At 38.2% G+C, this 27,470-nt stretch overlaps 1 protein-coding gene across 1 annotated transcript; it reads left to right on the top strand.

Moving 5' to 3' along the window:
* Positions 1-1,635: 1,635 nt before the first annotated feature.
* Positions 1,636-27,470, top strand: LOC308518339 (general transcription factor IIH subunit 2). The gene is made up of 16 exons (XM_081090023.1): positions 1,636-1,677; positions 4,544-4,631; positions 6,695-6,772; positions 7,097-7,133; positions 7,325-7,411; positions 7,993-8,043; positions 8,375-8,429; positions 10,449-10,554; positions 12,485-12,575; positions 12,886-12,973; positions 13,429-13,536; positions 15,280-15,343; positions 19,640-19,743; positions 21,624-21,726; positions 24,066-24,105; positions 26,241-27,470. Exons 2-16 carry the CDS (start codon positions 4,576-4,578, stop codon positions 26,358-26,360), a joined length of 1,188 nt encoding a protein of 395 aa, XP_080946149.1. The 5' UTR covers positions 1,636-1,677; positions 4,544-4,575; the 3' UTR covers positions 26,361-27,470.

A 27,470-nucleotide genomic window follows, 5' to 3' on the forward strand; every position in this document is an offset into this window, starting at 1 on the left:
AAAGAAAAAGAAGAAAGCATGGCATTTATAGAGAGAAGGGAGGAAGGAGGGAGGAAGGGAAAGGGAAAAGTGTGGTGTTTGAGTGAGTCCTGTAGAGGAGTCAAAGATGTGAGGGAGGCAAAGATGGAAGGTGACTGGCACTTTGGGAAAAATCATCAACACTAATTTCCCCTCGCCCTTTTAAAGACAATAAGACCTCATCTTCTGGTTATGGAGTTGCCACTAGTGATGTATAAAACCTGTAGAGTAGGTGGAGGTATCCCCATTTTATAGGTGACTTGCTTGAGGTCACCCAGCTAGTCAGGCAGAGCCTGATATTAAAGCCGGGTCTGTTCATTCCACTACTACGCAGGATGGCTTCTGTTTGTTTTTGAGGGAGTAGAACACATGGGGAAATAATGTTGGTGCCAATAAAGCAATACCTGTAACGAAGGGGAAGCATATGCTAATGGGGAAGCAAAGCAGCTCCAGACCCTGTAGTTCCTTTCTGCTCTTCCTCTCCTGGGCCTAACCTTTTAAAAAATATTCTGGGGTTGCTTTGCCACTCCATTACTCGAGCGTGGGAAATGCTAGTACCTAATTCCATATGTACTAGCAGGCATCTCTAACAACTTTTCCAAAACAACGGATCTTACCCACCCCCTACCCTCTCAGTAATTGCAACTCCAACCTTTCAGTTGCTCAACTAAAAAAGTTTGGAATCACTGGTTCCTTGCTCATAATACACACCAATCTATCGACAAGATTGTGAATCCAACCGCTTCTCACTCCCTGCACTGCCTGCCCTACTACACTAGTTCAAGCCACCATCCTCCCTCCGACGTTCTCACGATGCCCACAGCCACCCACCTCTCTGATTTCTGGGGCCACCATTCCCCCCCTGCTCGCTCACGTAGTCCCTCAAACACGCCAATGTTCTTCCACCTTTGCGCTCGCATCTCCCTTTACCTGGAGAGATCTTGATCGTCCCTAATATCCGCATGGTCAACTCCCTCTCTCATTCTGCTGGCGGCTCAACTGTCCTGGTGCGAATTCCTCTGACCACGCGATTTAATACAGCCGCCCATTCCTCCTTTCATGCTTCATTTTACTCAATGCCACTATCGCCATTTCATCGAGTCTGTTTTTCTTGACAACTGTCTCCATAGAAGAAAACCCCAGGAAGCCAAGGATTTCTGTCCGTTTTTTCACTGCTGTGTTCTCAGTGGTGAGAACTGTCTCAGGCCCCAAGTTAGTGTTCAATAAAACATTCCTTCCATGAACACCGGGAGCAGCAGAGGCGTCCCTGAAAACTTGCACAGCAAGGTCCTGTTTAGCTGCTGCCGTTCTGCATGCCAACCCTTAGAAATAAGCAAAGTCATGCTCCTCAGTTCCCGCATCGATGGCTACCGGGACTCCAACCTTCCCAGATGGGATGATGCTTCTGTCGCCTCTTCCTTAGCTGGAAGGGGGGGGGGGGGGGGGGAGAGACAGTAAGTCCCTTCCCGCACTCGAAATCAGCTGCGAGAAGCCGCGGCCCGGGAACTCCAGGCTCCCACCACCTCCACTTGAAGCGGTCGGAACGTTTCTGCCACGCCTCCGCGTTCGGCGGAAGGACTTCGGGGGCGCCCTGAGAGCGGATTGGGCGGAGATTCCGGGCAGAGCGGCTTCCGGGCAGAGCGGCGTCGGGCCAGACCGGTGAGTCCGCGGGTGGAGGCCCGCGCGGAGCGGAGGCGTGGGCCGACTGCCTGGGGCCGCTGGCGGCGCGAAGGGCCTTCACTCCCCGGGCGGGAGGCTGAATGGCCTGACCGGCGTCATGGGGAATGAGGGTGTGAGGGAGCGTGCGGAAGAGGAGGGCCGTTTCCTTGTGGGAGCTGCGGGGGAACATCTTGGGGAATGTCCCTACCGCAGAGCGCGAGCTTTGGGGATTGGGACCCTGGGTTCGAGATTGCGACCTGCCTCCAGCCAGGTGGCCTCGAGGGAGTGACGAACCATCGATCCTCGAGTTCCGCACCTGAAAACAGGACAGTGGTCACCCGGGCCTGCCTCACAGCGCTTGCTGGGATCGCGTCTGCGGACCAGCTTCCTGGCGTGGGCGTCGGTGCGGGTCGTGGTTGTTGGCAGGTAGCGGTCTGCGCTCCTGTGACAGGAAGCACGCCAACAGGCTTACGCGGGCTTTTCTGGGGTTGGGTTCCCAGGAAACAGATTAGTGATATTTTGAGAAGATGGGCTCTTAGGAAGTTAGTTCCAGGAGCTGACCGACCTGAGGGGTCACCAAGTGCATCTTTCTTTTTTAAAAAAATATATTTTATTGAATTTTTACAGAGAGAGAAGGGAGAGGGATAGAAAGTTAGAAACATCGATGAGAGAGAAACATCAGCCAATATTTTATATATTTAGCATATTTTAATTGCCCAAATATGTGCCAGGTTAAATTGAGTTATGAAGGCAGCTTACTTGCCTTCTAAGATATTTTTGGATATTACCTCCCTTAATACTTAGTAGTTGGAGAGTGGTCAGAGGTTCGGGAAAGTCATTTATTTCAGCAAATCTTATTTACTTATTTTTTGGAGGTTTTTTTTAAAAAATATATATATATTTTATTGATTTTTTACAGAGGGGAAGGGAGAGGGATAGAGTTAGAAACACCGATCAGCTGCCTCCTGCACACCCCCTACTGGGGATGTGTCCACAACCAGGTACATGCCCTTGTCCGGAATCGAACCTGGGACCCTTCAGTCCTCAGGCCGACACTCTCTCCCCTGAGCCAAAACTGGTTAGGGCATCTAGTGCATCTTTCTCCAGGATGCGTTGTAAGCATCCGGCTGCCCTTCGAGCGCCTGCAGTCACCGGGAGCTCCATTCACACCGTCCCGCGCCTGCAATTTCCCGTCGCGCAGCTCTAAGGAAAACAGGTGCTTGCCTGCAGGGAGCCGGGAGTGTTCCCACCTGCAGTGCCTACGCACTTGGGTCCGAGCTTTCAGGGGATTCAGTAACAAGAGTAAAATACATCTTGATGGGATGGATGCCAGTAGCCACTTTTTAAAGAATTGGAGTTGAAAAACGTTGAAAACACTTGCTTGGAGAATCAAAATGTTCAATGTATTCACTGTATGTTACGTTACTACACATCATTAAACCTCCAAGGGCATCAACATAGTCAGCCGTGGAAACAGTACAGAAGTTAGAATGAAGTCACTTCTCTACTTCAGGATGTTAACGTGGATCGCCGGAGTTCCTGCAGCAGAAGAGCCTCTTTCAGTGCCGGGAGTGGTTGATTCAGGGAGAGACGTGGAGCCTTCGTAAATAATACCTAATTCTTACAGGGGCCACAGGAAACAGTGTTGCCATGAACACAGTGTACAACTTGTCAATAGATTTTAATTCCAAAAGTCCATTTATAGGTCAGTTCTTCAAATCCTTAAGTGTCTGTTTTAGAAACAATAGTATAAAAGGAGGGTAAGGTCTTGGTATGGTCCACGTCATAAAGATTTATCTTTGACTCTGCCAGCGAGGGGGTTTGTTTTGTCCTTAATGTCTTGGCACTTAGGATCCCTTTGAGTCTTCATTTATGCACCAAGGAAGCTGAGAATGAGAGTGTGAGGTAGGCAGGGAGATTTCATTGGAGAGGGTGGAGGTGTGGATGTGGTGGGTGTGGATGTGGTGGGTTGTTTATTACTTGGTTATGGTTAATAGGTTCCCCCTACTACCTGTTTTGTCCTTGATTATTCAAGAAATGAAGGTTTGTATTGAAAATACAGAAATGAATAAAGAAACAAAAAAAAACCAATCACCCTTAATCCAGTCATACAGATGAAACCTATTTATTGAATTACTAAATTTTTTCCTTTTAATAGTAGATATCTGTGTAGGTTTAATAGTGTGTCATTTTTTGAATTATGAGCCATAAGCATTTATCATTTATAAATAATAAATTTCATTTAAAAATTTGATTATGAAACAATTCACATATACACAGAGATGGAGGGGTAGTATAATAAATCACCACATCCATCACTCAGCTATAATAATCATTAGTTGTAGCTCATCTTGCTTTATCTGCATCTCTACTCACTTCTCATAATCCATGGTCCTGTCCTATGACACATCTGTAATGCATTTTGTTTTTTAAAATATTATAAAAGATACTTTTATTGGTGCCAGATTTGTGTGTAAATATTTTTAGTCTGTCTTGGGGATGGGAAAAGTTCCATGAGGATTTTGTAAATTTTTTTCACCCAATGACAATTTTTGACTAAATTTCAAAGAACATAAGATGACCTTGCATTCTGATTTTTTTTCCACTTTGTATGTTTACTTCCCCCTCTTTACTTTTCAAATTTAATTATATAAAAAATGTCATTCAACCAAAGGACTTGTATGCATGCATATAAGCATACAGACACAGGGGGCGGGGGTGAGGGCATGAGTTGGGGGATGGGGGGATATTGGGGAGATAAGGACACATTTGTAATACCTTAATAAAGGGAAAAAATCTAAAAAAAATGTCATTCAACAACAAAACAAATACTTTTAGGAAATTTACAATGTAATGATTTTTATAGGATATTGAATAATATAATACATTTAAGAAAAAATGGATGAAGAACCTGAAAGAACTAAGCGATGGGAAGGAGGCTATGAAAGAACATGGTGAGTAGAGCATTATTACAATGTCTCTCTTTTTAAACATTTTTTAAAAGTATATTTTTATTGGTTTTTAGAGAGAGAGGAGGGGAGAGGGATAGAGAGATAGAAACATCGATGAGAGAGGAAGTCACTGATCGACTGCCTCCTACACAGCACCCCCTGGGATCGAGCCCACAACCCGAGCATGTGCCTTGACTGGGAATCGAGCTGGCGACTTCTTAGTTTCTGGGTTTACTCTCAACTGCTGAGCCACACCAGCCAGGCATCTTTTAGACTTTTTTTTACAACTTAATTAAAGTATATTTTACAAATGTTAAAATTAAGCTGTTTCCAGTGTGTAACTGAGTGATTTTTAGAAAATTTGTTCAGTTGTGCATTCATCACCACAAATCAGTTTTAGAACATTAAAAAATTTTTAAAGAGAGAGACATCGGTTTTTCTCCACTCATTTGTGCATTCATTAGTTGTTTCTTGTATAGGCCCTGACTGGGGATCGAATGCAACCTAGTTACACTGGGATAACGCTCCAACCAACTGAGCTACCTGTCAGGTCCTAGAACATTTTTTTTTTTTTAAAATATATTTTATTGATTTTTTACAGAGAGAAAGGGAGAGAGATAGAGAGTCAGAAACATCGATGAGAGAGAAACATCGATCAGCTGCCTCCTGCACATCTCCCACTGGGGATACGCCCGCAACCCAGGTACATGCCCTTGACCGGAATCGAACCTGGGACCCTTCAGTCCGCAGGCCGACGCTCTATCCACTGAGCCAAACCGGTTTCGGCAGGCACCCCAGTAAGATCCCTCCTGCCCACTTACAATTAATTCAGTTTATACCTCTAGCCCTAGCCAACCACTAATCTACGTTCTGTCTCTATAGATTGCCCTTTCTGGACATTTCATGTAAATGTAATAATATAATAGGTGGTCTTTTGTGTCTGGCTTCCTTTCACTTAACATACTGGTTTTCCCACTAGCCCAGTAGTTCAGGTGGTGAGAGTGTTGTCCTGATACGCCAAGGTTTTGTTTTTGTTTTTGTTTTTGTTTTTAAACATATTTTATTGATATTTTACAGAGAGGAAGGGAGAGGGATAGTTAGAAACATCTATGAGAGAGAAACATCGATCAGCTGCCTCCTGCACGCCCCCTACTGGCGTTGTGCCATCAACTAAGGTACATGCCCTTGACCAGAATCCAACCTGGGACCCTTCAAACCGGCCAGGGCAAGGTTGCAGGTTTTATTGTTGTTTGTTTGTTTGATTTTGTTAATCCGAGGATTTTTTTTTTTTTTTTTAGAGAGAACGGGAGGGAGGGAGGGAGAGAGAGAGAGAGAGAGAGAGAGAGAGAGAGAGAGAGAGAGAGAGAGATACATCAATTGATTGCCTCCTGCACATGCCCTGACCAGGGCCTAGGATTGAGAGAGAGAGAGAGAGAGAGAGATACATCAATTGATTGCCTCCTGCACATGCCCTGACCAGGGCCTGGGATTGATCCTGCAACCCAGGTGCATGCCCTTTGACAGGGAATGCACCCCTTGACCCTTCAGTGTATGGATCAATGCTAACCACTGAATACACCAGCCAGGGCAAGGTGCAGGTTTGTTCTTAGGTCAGGGGACAAATAAGAAGCAGCCAATGAATGCATAAATAAGTGGAACAACAAATCAATGTTTCTCTCCCTCTTCCTTCTTCCATCTCATTCTCCTTCCCTTCTTCCCTTCCCTCTTTCTCTTCCTTCCTCCTTCCCTTCCTCCCTCCCTTTCTTCCCCTCTCTCTCTAAAATCAATTTTTTTAAAATGCTATTTTCAAGGTTCATTCATGTAGCATATATCAATAACTCATTCTTTTTTATTGGAGAATAATATTCTATTCTGTTGTTATACCATATTTTTACTCATTTGTTCATCAGTCGATAGACATTTAGATTTCTTACAGTTTTTGGCTGTTATGAATAATGCACCAGTGAACATTTACATACAGATCTTTATATGGACATATGTTTTCGTTTCTATTGGGTTAATAAATTTTTAGCTTATCTTTCTAAACAAGTCATTACTGTTTGTAGGGAGATTCTTAAAGAAGATGAGTCAGGATCACTGAAAGCTACAATAGAAGACATTCTCTTCAAAGCAAAGAGAAAAAGGTATGTAAACTTTTTTTTGTAGGTATGTTACAAAAGCTAAAATATATTTCTTTAAGCTTTTCTGTGCACCTATACCCACTCCTCAGTACTTAATTTCACCAGTGTTTCAAGGAATTTGACCTGTAACCTAAACAGGGGGAAGGAACCAGGAACCTAGTACTTCAGCAGGGAAATGGGTCTTTAGGGACTATCCAGAATGCTTATAATTATGTGGCTTCCGTAAGTTAATAATTTACTAAGTAAATACAGGCTAGTTAAAGCCTTGTATTGATTTTGGGGGGCAGTATATGATAGTCCATTAAAATGTTTGCATAATTTTAACAGAGTATTTGAGCACCATGGACAAGTTCGACTTGGAATGGTATGTTATTTTTTCTTTTACTGGTACAGAACTATTTTGGGGTTAAGAAGCATTCTGCCTTGATAGAATAAACAAACCTTTTAAAACAACATATTAAAAAAAATATATAGACTATGTGAGTACTAAATGCCATTTTTACTTCTTGGTCAAAAAAGTATTTGAAAACTGTCCTTCTTTGTATTTTTTTGTAGATGCGCCATCTTTATGTGGTAATAGATGGGTCAAGAACAATGGAAGACCAAGATTTAAAGCCGAATAGACTGACATGTACTTTAAAGGTAAAAGGAAATTTTTTACATACAATCTTCTTTTTTCTTTTTCTTTGAGTTAATACACACTATAGCTAAGCTGAAGCGCTACCAGATCATTTAGAAAATGATCCACCAAAATAGCTAATTACAGTAGCCCCGCACCCCTTATCCTTAGTTTCTGTTACCATGGTCAACCGCAGTCTGAAAATGTTAATTAAAAAACTCCAGAGAAAAAAGTTCATACGTTGTATTTACTTAATCCTCACCCGAGGATATATTTGTATTGATTTTAGAGAGAAAGGAAGGGAGGGAAAGAGAGAGAGAGAGACATAGATGTGAGAAAGAAACATCGTTCTGTTGTCTCCCGTATGCATGTGCCCCAGCCAGGGATTGAACCTGTATTTGGAGTATGGGACAATGCTCTAACCAACTGAGTCACCGGCCAGAGCTAAATTTTATCATTTTTTATTTAATATTTTTACTACTGAACGTTTTTGAAAATCTAATAACTTAAAAATCATGCTTGATAAATAGGTTTCCCAAAATATGTTCCCTACGGTTGTTATTTTGCTCTTAACCTGGTATTACCTTTTGTTTTATTTGAACAGTTGTTGGAATACTTCGTAGAGGAATATTTTGATCAAAATCCTATTAGTCAGGTATGTAAATAAGTGATGGAATTCAGAATTAGATTCCTGATATTACTGCCAAAGAAAATTTATTTTTAAAACATTGGGCATCTGTTCTATAAATTATTAAGTGATTCAGACTGTGTACCAGTTTTTAGTACATTTGTCAATGAAAAACAAGATAACTCTAAAAGTTAAATTATGTACAGTGAACTCATAGCTAAATTTATGTCTAAATCATCATGAAAAAAGGTTTCTCACATGTTACTTATTCCTTTTGTAAACACTAATTTATGTTAATGTACATTCTTACCAAGAAGTAATTTGTTAAATTAATAATCCTTTTTGTTTTTATTTTTAGATTGGAATTATTGTGACAAAGAGTAAAAGAGCGGAAAAACTGACAGAACTCTCAGGTATGCATAAAATTACCTTTATAGGACTCAAGGAGTTGGCTTTATTTACTCAGCCTTGTAACCCTATTCAAAAGTTTGCCTAGTAAGTAAAATTAGGCCTTCCTGTATGTTCTCTATTAAATTTGGTATCAAAGATGAACTGTTTTTATTGTGTGTGTGTATCTTTATTTTTTAATCCTTACCTAAGGATATATATTTTTGAATTGGTTTGAGAGAGAGAGAGAAAGAGACATTACTGGTTGTTTCCCCACCAGAGATTGAACCTGCAACCTGGGTATGTTCCAGGGCTAAGACAAACTGTTTTACTTATTTATTTAAAGTATATTTTTATTGATTTCAGAGAGGAAGAGAGAGGGCGAGATAGAAACATCAATGATGAGAGAGAATCATTGATCCGTAGCCTCCTGCGTGCCCCACACTGGGGATCGAACACGCAACCCAGGCATGTGCCCTGCCTGACCAGGAATCGAACCATGACCTCCTGGTTCATAGGTTGATGCTCAATCACTGAGCCACAGTGGCCATGCGGTGAGTTTTGATTATCATTACTTCATATGAAAACTGTTAAAATAGGAGAAAATGTCTGAAAAATACTGTATTTCATTGAATCTCAAATTTCATAATTTTTGAGATACCATCAAGAAGAAAGCACCGCCCAGCTGGAGTGGCTCCATTGTTTGAGTGTCATCCTGTGCACCGAAAGGCTGCCAGTTCAATTCCTGGTCAGGGCATATACCTGGGTTGTGGGTTTGGTCTCCAGTGAGGGCATGTAAGGGAGGCAACTGATGGATGTTTCTTTCTCACATCAGTGTTTCCCTCTTTCTCTCTCTCTCCTTTCCTCTCTCTAAGCATGTCCTCTGGTGAGGATTAAAAAAAAAGAAGGAAACACTAGCAATTAAACTTTGACACAAGATCAGTGATACGAGACTTGTTCATATCAGCTTCTTAATGATTTAATGTGTTATCAACCATTCTAAAGAATTTGGCAGTTTGTCCTCCCTTCATTTGTATAACTTGGCTTGAGATGGAGAGTTTTTTCATAGAAATTATTTCTATAACAGAAGATAACACAGCTTTGTATATTTGTGGAAATCCTCCTTAGGTTTTTTAAAGCTCTTGGGGTTTTCCCCTGAAGAAAAATGTAGAATTGCAGACATTCTTCTATCAATGAATTTTTGCTTGACTAGTACAAATTTACACCTCAGTGCTCTGTGCCATGTCTTTCTACATAAAGATTTAACCTTTTGTATTAATAACCTTTCTAAAAAACACTTTAAATCACAGTTAAACTTGATATGAATAGCACAAACAATGTACATAATGCAGTTGAAGCAACAACACATCAATAGCCATTCATAGGTTTCCACATGCTGTGTGGCTGCCAGTGATGTAAGACACAGCATGATTTCAGAGATAGTAAAATGTGAACATATGTTAGTCTTAAAAGTGATGAAATAGGGAAATAGTAAAAGTAAAAAAGTTATGCACTCTAGGTTAATATTATTTAAACTGTGTGCTAATAGGTAAAAAGCGATTTGTACAGCAGATCCTTGAATAACATCAAGTTCAGCATCATTTCATTATAGCAGTGATGAGATGCTGTAGGAGCTTAACTCTTGTTTATATCAATTAGTAAAATCAGTCTCGTTTTACATTGTTTCATTTAAAGTTTTAGAACCTATCGACAACGTTAGTGTGGACTTACTATATTTTTTTAGTGTGAAGTGAGACTTTATATAACAAACATCTCTCATAAAAATGCAAGTTGCTAAAGACATAAATTGAAAGGATTCTGTTTTTTAACATAAATATGTAAATTTTGGGAAAGACATAAATTCCATAATGTATAAATAGAGTTTTATTAAAAGTAAATTAACAAGGGATACACTTTGTAAACTATATGATTGTCTAACAACCATGCTGTGCACCTGAAACTAATGTAAAATGGTATTGAATGTAAACTGTAACTAAAATAAATAAAATTAAAAATAAAAGTAAATTATTCCATTTCTATTTTAGGAAACCCTAGAAAACATATAACATCTTTGAAGAAAGCTGTAGATATGACCTGCCATGGAGAGCCATCTCTTTATAACTCCTTAAACATGGCTATGCAAACTCTAAAGTTAGTGTTTTATATTTATTACATATTTGATCTCAAAGTGTTTTGAATAAGTTGTTGAAAGGATAATATGTTAATATGTATCTCTATAAACCCAGCTATAATGAAATCATTATTAAGAGAAATATGTAATGTCATTTATGATGTTTAGTGTGGTGTTAACTTTTATATTTTAATTGGTGAAGTTTTAGAAAAATATAATTAAAATTGTAGCAACGTTAGTATTACAAAAGAAATGTTTTGTTGAAAAATTATCTTATTGAAAATTCATTGTATGTGGAATTTAATGTGGTGTAATAATTTGAGTTTATTGTATATTTATTGCCTTTTATTAGCTTACTAGAGGCCCAGTGCATGGATTTGTGCACCAGTGGGGTCCCTTGGATTGGCCTGTGGGGATCAGGCCAAAACTGGCTCTCCGACATCCCCTGAGGGTTCCCGGATTGCTAGAGGGCACAGGCCAGGCCAAGCGACCCCACTGGTGCACGAATCCATGCACTGGGCCTCTAGTATGCATATAAGATCTTTGGTTAATCTCTCCTCACCCTCCTTTCTCCCCCCTTCCCTCTGAGATTCATCAGTCTGTTCCATGTGTCCATGCCTGTGGTTTCCACTCTTGTGTTGAACATCTGCCCCTGGTGGTCAGTGCACATCATAGCTATCGGTTGGCCTGTCAAACAGTTGGCTGGTTGGCCAGTCACTTAGGCTTTTATATACATAGATTTTGTAATCTGTAAATTAATAGCACTCGTTTCCAACAAGTTCAACTATATGGAATATAACTTAGACCCAAGAGGAAGTATTCAGTATAGTTAAAGCTCATATATTTTGTCCCTGGCTAATCTGTCCTGACTCAGGTTTTTATACCTTTATATAATAGATATTTTTCTAATTTCAAAGTAGATGAGAAGGTAATATGTGTAATAAAGGTAGGCACCATAGCAACATCCACAAGTGAAAGCTAAGAGCCTAATAAGGAAGATTAGCTATAAATAACTGATAAAATTGCTCCTAAAAGTGTAGAAATCTCTATTTAGTATAGGGGATAACTGCTTATCACATCTTAAAAGTCCATAAGCCATCATTTAATTAAATGGTACACAAGGCCCTAACCAGTTTGGCTCAGTGGAGAGAGCGTCGGCCTGCAGACTGAAAGGTCCCAAGTTCGATTCCAGTCAGGGGCATGTACCTTGGTTGCCGGCACATCCCCAGTGGGAGGTGTGCAGGAGGCAGCTGATCAATGTTTCTAACTATCTCTCTCCTTTACTCTCTGTAAAAAAAAAAAAAAAATCAGTAAATGGTACACAAAAATTAATGTTTATGCTTATTATGACTCTGAATCACTCTGAACTTTAAAAAAGAAGTACATTACTGTTGTCAAGCCACATGTATACATCCTAAAATTGACCCATATGGTATTATTATACTTTCCAATGTACCCTTTAGATTTCGTATGAAACAAATCTACTGAAATGTAAGATTAATGATGTCAAGAACCTTTGTCAGCCGAAACCGGTTTGGCTCAGTGGATGGAGTGTCGGCCTGCGGACTGTAGGGTCCCAGGTTCGATTCCGGTCAGGGGCATGTACCTTGGTTGCAGGCACATCCCCAGTAGGAGATGTGCAGGAGGCAGCTGATCGATGTTTCTCTCTCATCGATGTTTCTAACTCTCTATCTCTCTCCCTTCCTCTCTGTAAAAAATCAATAAAATATATTTAAAAAAAGAAAAAAGAAAAAAAAGAACCTTTGTCAGTCTTGTTTATCTCTCTATCCCTAAAACTTACAAGAATTTTCAATCCCTTTCTTTGCAGTGTTGAAACAAATGAAATATTCTGTAGTCTAAATTTATAAACCATGTATACTGTCCTTTTTGGGTAAACTATATTATTGTAATTTGTTGTACCTAATTGGATTGTATTTTGTCTTTCTTTAGACACATGCCTGGGCATACAAGTAGAGAAGTCCTAATCATCTTTAGCAGCCTCACAACTTGTGATCCATCTAATATCTATGATCTAATCAAGGTAGATACAATACTTTTATAATCACAACCAAAATTACAACTCTAAAGAAAATTCTGTAGTGGTTTCCACTCTTGTGTTGAACATCTGACCCTGGTGGTCTGTGCACATCATAGCTGTCGGTCAGCCAGTCAAACAGTTGGCTGGTTGGCCAGTCGCTTAGGCTTTTATATACATAGATTTTGTAATCTGTAAATTAATTCTTGTAAGTTTTACAAGTTTTCAGAGCATTCTGTTTATTTTTCAAACACTAATTGTTTAATGCTCTTTTTTTCTTCCCCCCAAACCATCCATTCCCTTGGATTTTATGAAGACCCTAAAGACAGCTAAAATTAGAGTGTCTGTTATTGGATTGTCTGCAGAAGTTCGGGTTTGCACTGTACTTGCTCGTGAAACTGGTGGTATATATCTAGAATCTTCAATATTTACTCATAATTACTATGTAAGAAGTAACAAGCTATTAATTAAATTGGATGTTTTAGCCTTTTTTAAGCTTTAATTAAACAGTTCATGTCCTGAAGTCCAAAATATGGGTAGTCATCTTAAATATATCATTGCTTCTGTTGATGTCTCAAAATGCAAGGAATTTTCAGAAATTATGTCAGTGTGCAAAGGCAGTATACTCTTGAAAAGCTAGAAATTTCATTAGATGTAATACTTTGTAAAAATCTTATAACTTGGCTTTAATTAAATTGTAATTATAATTATTCCTAGAGAAGACAAGTAAAGATATTATTTAAATAAGATTTTTGAAAAATGATAATTAAATATTTTTATAGAAATACATAGAAATTATATAATTCATTATTCTCTCTGGAAAGCAGATTTTATTTTATTTTGCTTTTTATCTTGTTAGGCACATACCATGTTATTTTAGATGAAAGCCATTACAAAGAATTGCTAACACATCATGTTAGTCCTCCTCCTGCTAGCTCAAGTTCTGAGTGCTCACTGATTCGTATGGGTAAGTGTTTATTTTAAAATAGACATTTAACACATATATATTTTTTGGCTTAAACTAGACTTTCTATTTTCATTTGCACAAGTTATTTTAACATTTAAGATTTTTTAAACTCATATGTTTTATAATTAGAGAAAATTATGCTGGTGAAGCAATTTTGGGAAATACAGAGGTATAAAAGGAAAATTAAAACCATTTGTAGTCCTATCACTCAGAGAACACTACTGGTTTTTATTGTTACGGCGCGAAAGGTTTAAAGACACTGTATTTATAGAAAAATCCTTATACTAGGAAATTTAACAAATAAGCTACAAAACGCTCAGTACTGTTTGATCAAAGCTGTGTAATACAAATTGAAAAGACACAGAAGGTTGTAGGAAGTTACATCAAATTGCTCAATGTGATTTTTTTCAGGAGACAGAATGATGGGTTTTGTATCATGTAAAAAATTCTTTGTTTTACTTTATTTTCTAAAAATTTTATAATCATTCATTACATTTATAGTTAAAAAGATACAACTTTTTAAATATAAGAAGAATCTCCTTGCTTAATATGCATTTTTTTTTTTACCTGTAAGTGAAAGGGAATGCTTTTCTGCCTTGTTTTGTGGCATTTATAGTGCTGGTCAAGAGCTCTTTCCTATTTCCTCATCTGTAAAATGAGATTAGTATCTGTCTTGTGTATTGCTAGGATTAAGTTAATGCAGATGAAGCATTTAGAATAATGGTTGCCATAAACACCCAATACATTTTAATATATCTTTATTGATTTTAGAGAGAGGAAGGGAGAGAGATAGAGAGATAGAAACATCAGTGGTAAGAGAGATTCATCGATCAGCTGCTTCCTGCACACCCCCTACTGGGGAGCAAGCCTAAAACCCCGGCATGTGTCCTCCTCATTCATGGGCCGACACTCAGCCACTGAGCCACACCGGCTGGGCAACACTCAATACATTTGAGAGAGTATGTTGGCTAATCTTTTTTTTTCGGTCAGTGGGGGCACCGGGCCCGGTTTATTGCACTGCAACAGAGTTTAAATAAGTCCCGGGTGTCCCTTGGCTAATCTTTTTTGAGATGATACATTTCCTTAACCCATTTTAAAGTTATTGTTTAATCTTATAATAATTTATTCTTCAAATTAATTTGTTAGAGCCATTTAGGAATATCAACCCATTTTCTATCACCTGATGTAAATATTTTTTCAGTTGGTCATTTACCTTAAATTTGTTTTGATATGTACATATATTTAACATTTTTATGTAATAAAATACCTTTTTGTTTATGGTTTATGTTTTTCTTGGGTTTGTCTTCAAATTGAAAAATATATGTGAAAAGCACATTACATGTGTTTGGATATTCCAAAATTTTAGACAGGGACATATATTTTTATATAAAGTGAAAGTAGACTAAGCAAAAGATTCCTCTGTTGTATCAGTAACTATTTAAAAATTACATTTTCTTCTTAAAAAGCAATATGTGTTGTTATTAAATTAGAAAATATAGATATGAACTTGAAAATCTGAGGTCATATGTGTGGACAGATCTTTCTCCCATTTCCTTCACTTTTATTTTTCTTGTAACCTGGAATTACAGTCAGTTTGACCACGCTATATTAAACATAACTAAAGGCAGGAAAGAGAACTTTTGTACAACTTTGTGGGCTTTGTGGTAGGAACATTTTTAGTTTCTGGTCCTAGAATTTTGTTATTTGCTTGGAAAAAGGAAGTAATACATTTTTTCTGTGAAGGATTTCCTCAGCATACCGTTGCTTCTCTGTCTGATCAAGATGCAAAGCCCTCTTTCAGCATGGCGTAAGTAAAAACCTGGAAACTGTCAGTGATGATGTTTTTATAGTTTTAATTCCCTTCTATAAGTTACAAATGAAAAAGATGGGCTTGAAATGTAATGGCTTTTGTAAAATATTACATTCTATATAGCTGTAAAAAGGAGTGAGAACTATCTCTCTATACTCCTATGCAGTAATATTTACAGTGTATTACTAAGTAAAACAAGGTAGAGAAAAGTGTATAGAATGCTACCAGTTATCTAAGAAGAGGGAGGGAATTAGAGTAGATATACATACTTGCTTATATTAATAATAAAAATAGTAATGGAAATCAAAAGGGAAAACTAAAAAATGGTTACCTAGGTGTGTGGAGGAAGGCAAAGAGATAGATCATAGACTTTTCTGCATATACCTTGTTTTAACTTTGGAGCTCTACATTTTACATAATTATAAAACTACTAGTAAATTTAAGAAAGTAATTTTAAATATTATAAAAAAGATTGCTGTCTCCAGCTATAAATAAGGTGTAACAGGGACTGGATTTACCCTCTTGCCTCCTGCCAGAAAACCAGACAAAATATATAAAACAACAGTTTTCAGATATTGGAAACAGTACAGATAAGAATCCCTAAAAGAAGGGAAACAAAAGACATCGGCCCTCTGATTGCAGTTCACTGTCTAGAGAGAATTTCCAGGCTGCAGTATAGGGAAGGAAAACCCACACAGAGCCTGGAGGTCTTGCTCAGTTGAAGAAACCAAGTTCAGAGTTTAGGGAGGCTGAAATGGCTGTTATTTTGTAGGGCAGAGTACTAGAGTGTAAAGAGCTTCACACAGCTCTCAAGATTTACAGGGACTTCCTCATGAGTCACTGTGAGCAAACTCCTGGAGCTATGGAAAGAGCCAGTGGACAGGAGCTGGCAGGACAATCCCTAGAGCTCACATGGGGCAGGGAGTAGTTTATATCCCCACCAGTCAGTTTGGAAAGGCCTCTTAACATAATAAGCATTGAACAGAGTCCAAAGTAATGGAACCAAATTAACACTAGACAAACGGCTGCACTGGGCAGCCTAACTAACTTAAAAGCAAGTCTTGAACAGATCAAACTATTTCAAGTTACTTACATATATTTCAGAAAAAGCCTCACCATACTTAAGGGAATACAAAGAAGTCCACCACCCCAAAGAAAAATTCACAATGTCTGGCAGGCAATCAAAAATTACCAGGCATGCAGTCAGAAAATACCCATAAAAAGGGGAAAAATCATAGAATGGAAACATATCCAGAAATAACAAGTGACAGAATTAGTAAACAAAGTGTTAAAAGATAGATAGGTAGGTATGAATGTATGTGTACATTCCATATGTTCAGGAAAGTAAAGAAGAACATGAGCATGATAAGAAACATGGAAGATAGGGGAAAAAACCCCAATTCAGATTTCTAGAGATGAAAAATACAGTTTGTAAGATAAAAAATTTAACAGCAAATTAGTCACTGAAGAAGAAAAGATTAGTGAATTCAAAGACATTAATGGAAACTGTTCAAAACAAAAATGCAGACGGGAGACTTAATATCAAATGAGACACATAGGTTGACAGTAAAAGAACAGGAAAATATTCCATTCAAGTAGTAACCAAAAGAGGAGAAAAACCAAGATGGCGGCATAGGTAAACACCGGAAATTGCTGCCTCCCACAACAACTTCAAAAATACAACTAAAAGACAAAACGGACATCATCCAGAACTACAGGAAGGCTGGCTGAGTTGGAAATTCTACAACTAGAAGGAAAGAGAAAAGCACACTGAGACTCAGAGGAGGTGCGGAAGTAAAGTGCAGAGGTACGGTGGTGCACGTGGAAAGGGCTGGCAACTGAGGACACGGTTGTCTTTTTCAATTGGGAGGGAGTCACAGGCTCCCAACTGCTCTGAACTCCAGTTCCGGGTGAGTCTCTGGGGTCCCAGACTCACACAGGGAGAAACTGACTGTCTGGCATTGGTCAGAGCTCAAGGGCAGCTTTCTCTCAGAGGTGCTTGCAGCGATTACCGTGGGACACTGAGACCAGGGGCAGGGCTGAGGATCAGCCATAGCTGTTTGCTCTGCCCTGTTGATTCCCTGAGACCCCACCCCACCCAAGCTGTGAGCAGAGGCTTTTGCATATGAATGCCCTGGCCCTTTGCAATCTGAAAATTAACTAATAAACTGCAGCTGGGCCAGACAGACCCAGGACTTCCAAGAGAAGGCCCAAGGCCCCACAGCAGCTTGCATTTCTTCACAGCTGGGCCTCATCTGGGCACCTCCAAACCCCGAACAAGGAAGGGGAAACTGCAGATCTCTTTGTAGCTCCTGCTGGGTAGCCTCAGGCAGAAGCTAAATTAGTACCTCCTTAGAGATCCAAGAGCCAGTGTACCCAGTGGTCAGAGTGGGACCATCCAGATTACAACTCCTCAGATCCATAAGGGACACACTCAGGGGGCAGACTCAGTGAGCACCAAAGCCCCACTGAAGCAAGTCTTTCCCCAGAAGGGTGTCTTCAGCACAGAAGTTCTCCCACCTTAGACGCAGCTGATTCTCACAGACAATTGGCCTGGAGGTCAATTCCTCCCAGTGATACCTACAACAATCAAGGCTTAACTCCAACAAGACTGTGCACAAAGCCCACAAAGGGGTGCACCAAGAGTATCCACCTCAGATAATTGGGGAGGCTGAGCCACTGGGCCCTATAGGACACCTAGCACACAAAGCCACTCTACCAACACAGGGAAGCATAAAAAATACGGAGACAAACAGGTCACAAATGACAGAAATGGAGGAAAGCAAACTACTGGATATAGAGTTCAAAACCATGGTTTTAAGGTTTTTCAAGAATTTTCTAGAAGCCGCCGATAAATTTAGTGAGACCCTGGAGGATATGAAAAAAGACCAACTAGAAATTAAGCATACACTGACTGAAATAAAGAATAATATACAGAGATCCAACAGCAGACAAGAGGATCCCAAGAATCAAGTCAAAGATTTGAAATACGAAGAAGCAAAACACACCCAACCGGAAAAACAAAAAGAAAAAAGAACCCAAAAATATGAAGATAGTGTAAGGAGCCTCTGGGACAACTTCAAGCGTACCAACATCCGAATTATAGGGGTGCCAGAAGAAGAGAGAGAGCAAGATATTGAAAACCTATTTGAAGAAATAATGACAGAAAACTTCCCCTACCTGGTGAAAGAAATAGACTTCCAAGTCCAGGATGCACAGAGAACCCCAAACAAAAGGAATCCAAAGAAGACCACACCAAGACACATCATAATTAAAATGCCAAGAGCAAAAGACAAAGAGAGAATCTTAAAAGCAGCAAGAGAAAGAAACTCAGTTACCTACAAGGGAGTACTCATAAGACTGTCAGCTGATTTCTCAACAGAAACTATGCAGGCCAGAAGGGAGTGGCAAGAAATATTCAAAGTGATGAATAGGAAGAACCTACAACCAAGATTACTTTATCCAGCAAAGCTATCATTCAGAATTGAAGGTCAGATAAAGAGCTTCACAGATAAGAAAAAGCTAAAGGAGTTCATCACCACCAAACCAGTATTATATGAAATGCTGAAAGGTATCCTTTAAGAAGAGGAAGAAGAAAAAGGTAAAGATAAAAATTATGAACAGCAAGTACATATCTATCAACAAATGAATCTAAAAATAAGTGAATAAAAAATCTGACAAATAGCCGAAACCGGTTTGGCTCAGTGGATGGAGCGTCAGCCTACGGACTGAAGGGTCCCAGGTTCGATTCCAGTCAAGGGCATGTATCTGGGTTGCGGTCATATCCCCAGTAGGAGATGTGCAGGAGGCAGATGATCGATTCTCTCTCATCGATGTTTCTAACTCTCTATCTCCCTTCCTCTCTAAAAAAATCAATAAAATATATTTTAAAAAAAAATCTGACAAATAGAGTAAACTGGTGAATATAATAGAATCGGGCATAGAAAGGGAGTGGACTGAAAATTCTTGTGGGGAGAGGGGTGTGGGGGTGCAGGAAGAGACTGGACAAAAATCGTACACCTATGGATGAGGACAGTGGAGGGGTAAGGGCAGAGGGTGGGGTGGGAACTGGGTGGAGGAGAGCTATCGGGGGGAAAAAGGAACAACTGTAATAATCTGAACAATAAATATTTAATTTTAAAAAAAATGCAGACAGGAAAAAACCCAAAATGAACATAAGTGAGCTATGAAACAACTTCAAGATTTTAAAATCAAGGTAGCATACTTTCTTTTGCTCTAACTTTTCACATCTTTATATATCATGTTTTTAAGGTAATGTTTTTCTCCCCACAGGCATTTGGATAGCAATACTGAGCCAGGACTTACATTAGGAGGCTATTTCTGCCCACAGTGTCGGGCAAAGTATTGTGAGCTTCCTGTTGAATGTAAAATTTGTGGTAAGAAACCAACTACTTATTAATTCAGTAAACTAATTTTTAATAACTTCTCACCTATATTGCTATTAAAATAGATGTAAATATTAAGCTTTGCCTAGATTTCTAGATTTATTGTGAGAAGAGAAATAAATTACTTTTTTATTATTTAGTTTTTAAAAGTATTTTTTGTTGAAAGTATTACATATGTTGTCCCCCCACCCCACCCCCATTGACCTCTTCTGGCCCTCCGCCCACTCCCCCACACCCCCAGACCTTTATCACTCTATTGTCTGTGTCCATGGGTTATGCAAATATGCATACAAGGTCTTTGGATGATCTCTTCCCACCTACCCACCCATCCTCTCCTTCCCTCTGAGATTCCACAGTCTGTCTTTGCTTGAGGATATTTTTTAAAATAGATTTTAGAGAGAGAGGAAGGGCAGGGAGAGAAAGAAGCATGACCTGTATGCCCCGACCAGGAGGGAACCCACCACCTAGGTATGTGCCCTGACCCAGGAATTGAACCCACAACCTTTTTGGTGTACGGGACAGTGCTCCAACCAACTGAACCACCTGGCTGGGCTAGAATACTTTTTATTGAGTGCCCAGTACTCCATTTCTAAGACCAAACATGGCATTCCAGAAGAGTTTCCTGATTCTCTTTCTGAACAAAGCATAGTCTTTTTTTTTTTTTTATTGATTAAGGTTTTACATATGTGTCCTTATCCCCCCATTGCCCCGCCACCCCCCACCCCCCCGCTCATGCCCTCACCCCCTGATGTCTATGTCCATTGGTTATGCTTATATGCATGCATACAAGTCCTTTGGTTGATCTCTCTCCCTTATCCCAACCCTCTCCTGCCTTCCCTCTGAGGAAAGCATCTGATCGATGCTTCTCTGTCTCTGGGTCAGTTTTTGTTCATAAGTGTATTTTCATTATAATCCACAAATGAGTGAGATCATGTGATATTTATCTTTCTCTGACTGACTTATTGATTGGCTGCCTCCTGCACGTCCTCTACTGGGGATCAAGCCCGCAACCCAGGCATGTGCCGTTGAGCAGAATCGAACCCAGGACCCTTCAGTCTGCAGGCTGACGCTCTATCCACTGAGCTAAACCAGCTAGGGCGAGATCCTTCTTTTTTACAGCAGTGTAGTATTCCATTGTGTAGATGTACCACAGTTTTATAATCCACTCATTTACTAATGGGCACTTAGGCTTTTTCCAAATCTTAGCTATTCTAAATTTTGCTGCTATGAACATAGGGGTGCATATATCCTTTCTGATTGGTGTTTCTAGTTTCTTGGGATATATTCCTAGAAATGGGATCACTGGGTCAAATGGGAGTTCCATGTTTAGTTTTTTGAGGAAACTCCATACTGTTCTCCACAGTGGCTGCACCAGTTTGCATTCCCACCAGCAATGCACGAGGGTTCCTTTTTCTCTGCACCCTCGCCAACACTTGTCATTTGTTGATTTGTTGATGATAGCCATTCTGATAGGTGTGAGATGGTACCTCATTGTTGTTTTGATTTGCACAAAGCATATTCTTTAAAGGAAATTAATCAAGTCTGACAGACATTTTTGCAACTCTTAACTTTATAAAGTAAATATATATAAGAAGAATGAGGAATTAAATTAATAGAATTGTAGAATTTTATTTTATTTATGAGTGACCAAATAAGCAAAGAGTGGTCACACACTTAGTGACAGAACTAAGACTCCATCTATTCTGGAATCTCCTTTTATGGCCACAGGTAAACTGAAGAAATGAATAGTTGCAATCAAAAAAAAGAAAAAAAAACACTTGAAAATACTTAGCCTCAGTTGTATAATTTGACAGTTCAGCCGTTGTCTTTATGAGGTTTGGGCTACTAATATGTCTCTGCTGTCATGTCAGGTCTTACTTTGGTGTCTGCTCCCCATTTGGCACGGTCTTATCATCATTTATTTCCTTTGGATGCTTTTCAAGAAGTTCCCCTAGAAGAACATAATGGCGAAAGGTATATGCATTTTGATTAATTTATGTTGTAAGAGGAAATGTGTGAATACATTGTTACTACATTTTAGTTATATTAACCTGTGAAAAATTATTTCTTACTTTAAAAAACAAGATGTATAATGCCTTGGTTATGACTGAAATGACTCATTAAATAGATCTGGATCTCCAGAAATCTCTTAGTTTCCCTAAACCCATCTATGTGGTATACTAGTAGACCAGCTCTCCAAAAATAAAAAAAGCCCTAATTTTTAGCATTTGCTAATTTCCATGGTGTAAAACTGGAGAATTTATCCAGAAGGTCTAATGTCAGAATAATATGAAAATAAAGAAAAGATCAAATGAAGAGAAGAGAAATACTTCAAGGACATTTTCTACTATTAGTGAACAAAACTTTCTAGATTGAAAGGACTATTGAAGGAAAGCACCCACACTAAAGTATATAATTGTGAAATTTCAGCATATGAAGCAAAATCTAAACATTTCTGAAAAAGAAAAATTAGGTCACATAATCTGGAATTAAAAGTATTTGGCTTCTCCTCAGTAACACTGGATATTGACAAGGAGCAATTTCTTTCAAAATTTATAGTGAAAACTATTACCAACCTAAGTTATATACCCAGTCAAGATATCAATTAAATGTAGGTAGGTAGAATAATAAAGGCATTTTCAGACTTGTAAGGTCTCAAAAGAGATTTTCTGAGGTAGTTGTAGAAGAGATGCTTCAAAGGAACTGGGAATGAATGAAAGAGAATAGGAATATCTATCTAATTCAAAATTGGCTAAGGGAAAGCCTACAATGATGATAAATGGAAACCCCAGAATGTCTCTTGTATGTCATGTGGAGATTGATCAGCCCAGTTTGGAGAAGGTCAAAATGTTCCAGGAGAAATGTCACCAAGAGAACAAAAGCTATGTAATTCCTGATGTGGTTGCACATAATGAGAGGATCTTTAGAATTCTCAGGGAAAGGTTGGGGCTGAGGTAATGGTAATTCCATAGAAAACTAAGCTTGTGGATGGCTATAATAATTAGGAAAAAATGTTTTAAATGATTTTTTAAACATGTTTTTATTGATTTTAGAGAGAGGAATGGAGAGAGAGAAACATCGATCCACTGCCTCCTACACGCCCCCTACCAGGGATTGAGCCCATAACCCAGGATGTGCCCTGACCAGGAATGGAAGCAGCGATCTCTTGGTGCATGGGATCATGCTCAACTAACTGAACCACACTGGTTAGGGCGAGGAAAAAATGTTTCAAAGAGAGAAAAGTTATATTACATGTCTCAACTGAATGTTTATAGAGTTATAATAAACTAAATATTTAATATTGTTCTACCTAAGATGATTTAACTATATAGAATTGAGAATGACGTTAGTTATGCATGTACATACTATTGGTTCAAGAGGGTAAAAGAGAATTAAATGCTCATCTTCCGTAGTAAGAGGTTCATAACTAATGCCTATGAAAAAACCAAGAGATAGCACTCTATGCATAGATAACTATTAGACAAAAATTTTGAAGGTGTTTGCTCTGGGGAACTGGAAATGAAGTGTGGGGTGGATAGGATAGGCAGGGAACTGTTATTTTTTTGTAATAACTTTTGAGAATTATTAACTCTAAATCATTCCTTGAAAATTAAGCCTATAAGCATCTATTATAGGTAATAAATTAACTCCTCTCCTATTTATCTAGAATTGTACCAGCTGTCTATATCTTTAGGAGGGGTGAAAAATAGTCACTTAGATCATTTTCTGTAGGGTTTAATTCCCTTGTACAATCCCAATTGAGAAAGCATCTCATGTGTAACCTTGATGAGAATAAAAGTACTTTTTCTTTTTGCTGTTTTTAAAATATCACATTTATTGCTTAGATGATTTGGTACAGAACAGCTTTTCTTCTCATTTTCAATTTGGAAATACTATACAGATGAATACAAAGAGGAACAAAAGTACCAAAACCAAACTTATGGTTCTCTTCACGTGGCATAAGCCGCTTTTATAGATAACATGTTGCAGTAGTTTATAAGTTCCCTTTAGAAAACATGAAATCTATACATTTATATTGCCTCCTGTTTAATGCATGGGCTGAAATCACTAGGATCAACTTCCTTCTTAAAGAAAAGTAAATTTTTTTTGAAGTATGATTTTGGGCTGACTGTTAGATGACTGAATTTACCATAGAATTTTTAAAATTACTGATATTCTTAACTCTTTCTCTTAAAAGTCATGTGTAAATACATTGTAAGATTACTTATTAATTAAAGTATTTTGTTAATGAGCTTTTGCTGAACTATTTTAATGAGTTAATTCTAAACAAAATGATTTTTAAACTTTTTCAGATTTTGTTATGGATGTCAGGGGGAATTGAAAGACCAACATGTAAGTTTATGTACTTTCTAAATATTAAATATTGTACAAGAAATATTATATAAGTTTTCAGTAGATTATTGAAGAGCAAACTCCTATCAGGATATTCCTCAGAAGTATAATAATAGGTAGAGATAAAATGGAACACAATAGTTTAAACATTTATTTGTCATTCTGCATTCTAATTTTGCTACAAATATATTTTAGTACTTTAAACTGTCTTCAGCCGAAACCGGTTTGGCTCGGTGGATAGAGCGTCGGCTTGCGGACTGGAGGGTCCCAGGTTCGATTCCGGTCAAGGGCATGTACCTGGGTTGCGGGCACATCCCCAGTGGGAGATGTGCAGGAGGCAGCTGATCGATGTTTCTCTCTCATCGATGTTTCTAGCTCTCTATCTCTCTCCTTTCCTCTCTGTAAAAAATCAATAAAATATATTTAAAAAAAAAATAAAATAAAATAAACTGTCTTCAGTTTGCAAGCTAAACTGCATTTAGTTTGGAAATAGTAAATATTTTTTCTCTATATTGTGCTTTAAGTGCTGTCATAAGACATTTTGAAGTGAAGTTACCACTTAAGATGGCCACAGATCAAAGGTTATTCCCCCATTTGGCCAATAAGAAAATATTTTAAAATTTTTTGAAAGGGGCCAATTTGAATGTATAAATTTATATAAAGACACAAGTAAGATAGATAATTGTCTAGTTTTAATTTTTTCTTAATTTACTCATTCATATTTAAAACTATGCATTATATATAAAAGGCTAACATGATTGCTCACTGACCATCAGGGGGCAGCTTGGAATGAAGGCCCGATCAGCCCTGTTCACCGGCCAGGCCTAGGGACCCTCCCCGTGCACAAATTGCGTGCACCAGGCATCTAGTAACCAGGGGTCCTCAAACTTTTTAAACAGGGGGCCAGTTCACTGTCTCTCAGACCGTTGGAGGGCTGGACTATAGTTTAAAAAAAAAACTATGAACAAATTCCTATGCACACAGCGGCGGCAAAAACACCCAGCAGGCCGGATAAATGTTTTCGGCAGGCCGCATATGGCCCGCGGGCTGTAGTTTGAGGATCCCTGTAAGTAAACTATATAAAATGTTAGTGGGAATGATTGCTTGTTTATTCTGTCACATTTCATCAAACAATATTATTACGTTTTACATTCCTCTTTGATGTCAGTAGCTTCATCCTCACTGGAATCTCTTTTTGAATTATTTGACAGTTTTTTTGTTTGATTTGAAATCAAGAAAAAGGGATAGGGGGAAATAGAAACATCAGTAATGAAGTCATTGATCAGCTGCCTCTGGCAAGCCCCCTACTGGGTTTTGAGCCCAACCTGGGCATGTGCCCTTGACTAGAATTGAACCTGGGAACCTTCAATCCACAGGCCAATGCTCTACCCACTGTGCCAAACCAGCTAGGGCATATTTGACAGTTTTTAAGAACCTATCATCTTCTATGCTGTTTAGGATTTAATGATTTTTGAATATGTGTATGATGCTGCTCTGGAAGTTTTACCCAGGCACAGATATCTAAATACTAATTAATACTAATAGAATAATGAGTTTTTTCTTTTTATTTGTCTCACATGTGTCTTTTGCCATATTTTTTAGGTGTTTGATTAAAAGGGTAATGTAACTTTTGCAATTGTGAGGTCATTACCAAAGGAATAACTAAATCTGTGTTATATTGTGGTGCTTCTCCTTTTAAAAATTTTTAAATTAATTTTATTTTTTCATCACCATTTATCCCCATACCCTCTTCCACCTCCACCCTCCACCCCCATAGTGCTTCTTTTTTTAATTGAACCAGCAGATGACCTCTCTAAGCTTTCAAAACTAGTGCTAATTTCAAGCTTGTGTCTTCCCCAGATAGTTACTTAAAATGAAATAATCGAGAGTGTCCCATAATAGAAGGAACTTTAAGACTCAAAGACAAAGTTATTTCTTCATTTCTAAGGAATTTTTTTGGAAAAAAATAATCACCTTAGATTTGAGAACATATAGTACATTGGAAGTAATAATGTAGGTGGGGAAAAATTGATAAGAGCTATAAAAGAGCAAAGCACTTTTAGTGTCTTCTAGGAGTGCTCTGCTTAACGTTTAGAAACTGCTTTTTAAATTTACTTTTCTTCTTTTCACTGCAGGTCTATCATTGCACTGTGTGCCAAAATGTTTTCTGTGTGGACTGTGATGTTTTTGTTCATGACTCTCTCCACTGTTGTCCTGGCTGTATTCATACTATTCCAACCCCTTCAGGTATTTGATTTCAGCATATAATACACATTATATGTGTTAAAAAGAAACTTGCAACTGTAAATAAAAGATTCTTTAGAAGAAGCTCCAATTAAAACATGAAAAGCAGTTCAAAAGGAAAATCTGACTTAAACTTTTTTGCTAAGAAAATGTAATATTTTATTATATTTTAAAATTTGTGTCCTGCTACAGCAATCCCTAGAATTCAATAGTAGTTCTTTTAGTTAATTTTGTTTTCTATTATTTTTGAGTCATAATGTTTTCTTTTTTTAAAAATAATTATTTATTGTTGAAAGTATTCCATATGTCACCTTTCCCCCATTAAGTTACATTATTATATTTATAATTTTCAGTGATTTAGTTTTATTGATTATTAGTATAAAAAGAAATTAAGTATAAGTGTTAATTCAATGTAGGATAAAAATTAATCAATGGTTATGAAATTAATGCCTACTGATATATTTGGGTTTAAATCTCTTATCTCACTTTATGTGATACTATTCCATCGTTATTTTTCTCTTCTTTCTTGCCTTTTTTGGATTGATTCTTTTATACTATTCTAGGTTTTTCAACTAGCTTGGAAATTACATACTTTATTTTTATTTTTTTAGTGGTTACCCTAGAAATTACAATTCGCATAATTTATTAACTTGGGTCCTCTGGGGGTGGTTGGATGGGAAGAGATTAACCAAAGAACTTATATGCATATATGCATAACCCATGGACACAGACAGTAGTGTAGTGAAGGCCTGGGGTTGGGGGTAGATGTGGGCTAGAAGAGGTCAATGGGGGAAAAAACGGGACATCTGTAATACTTTCAACAATAAAGATAAATTTTTTTTTAAGTAGAACCTGAGGCAAAGATGAAAGTATTGTTCCTTTATTTGGGAGGTTCTGGAAAGTGAGGGTAGGGCAGAAAAAGGAATGAGGTTGAGGTATGTCGATTTCCAGTCAAAGGCACCTACCTGTGCTTGTACGTGCAGGAGGCAACCAGTTGATGTGTCCTTCTTGTATCAATGGTCTCTCTCTATCTCCCTCTTCCTCCCTCCATTCCACTCTCTCTAAAAATCAATGAAAAAATATCCTTGGGTGAAGATAAATAAAATTGATTGTGATGATGA

Source organism: Myotis nattereri (genome assembly GCF_964212035.1).
Source record: "Myotis nattereri genome assembly, chromosome: 4".
Taxonomy (NCBI): Eukaryota; Metazoa; Chordata; class Mammalia; order Chiroptera; family Vespertilionidae; genus Myotis; species Myotis nattereri.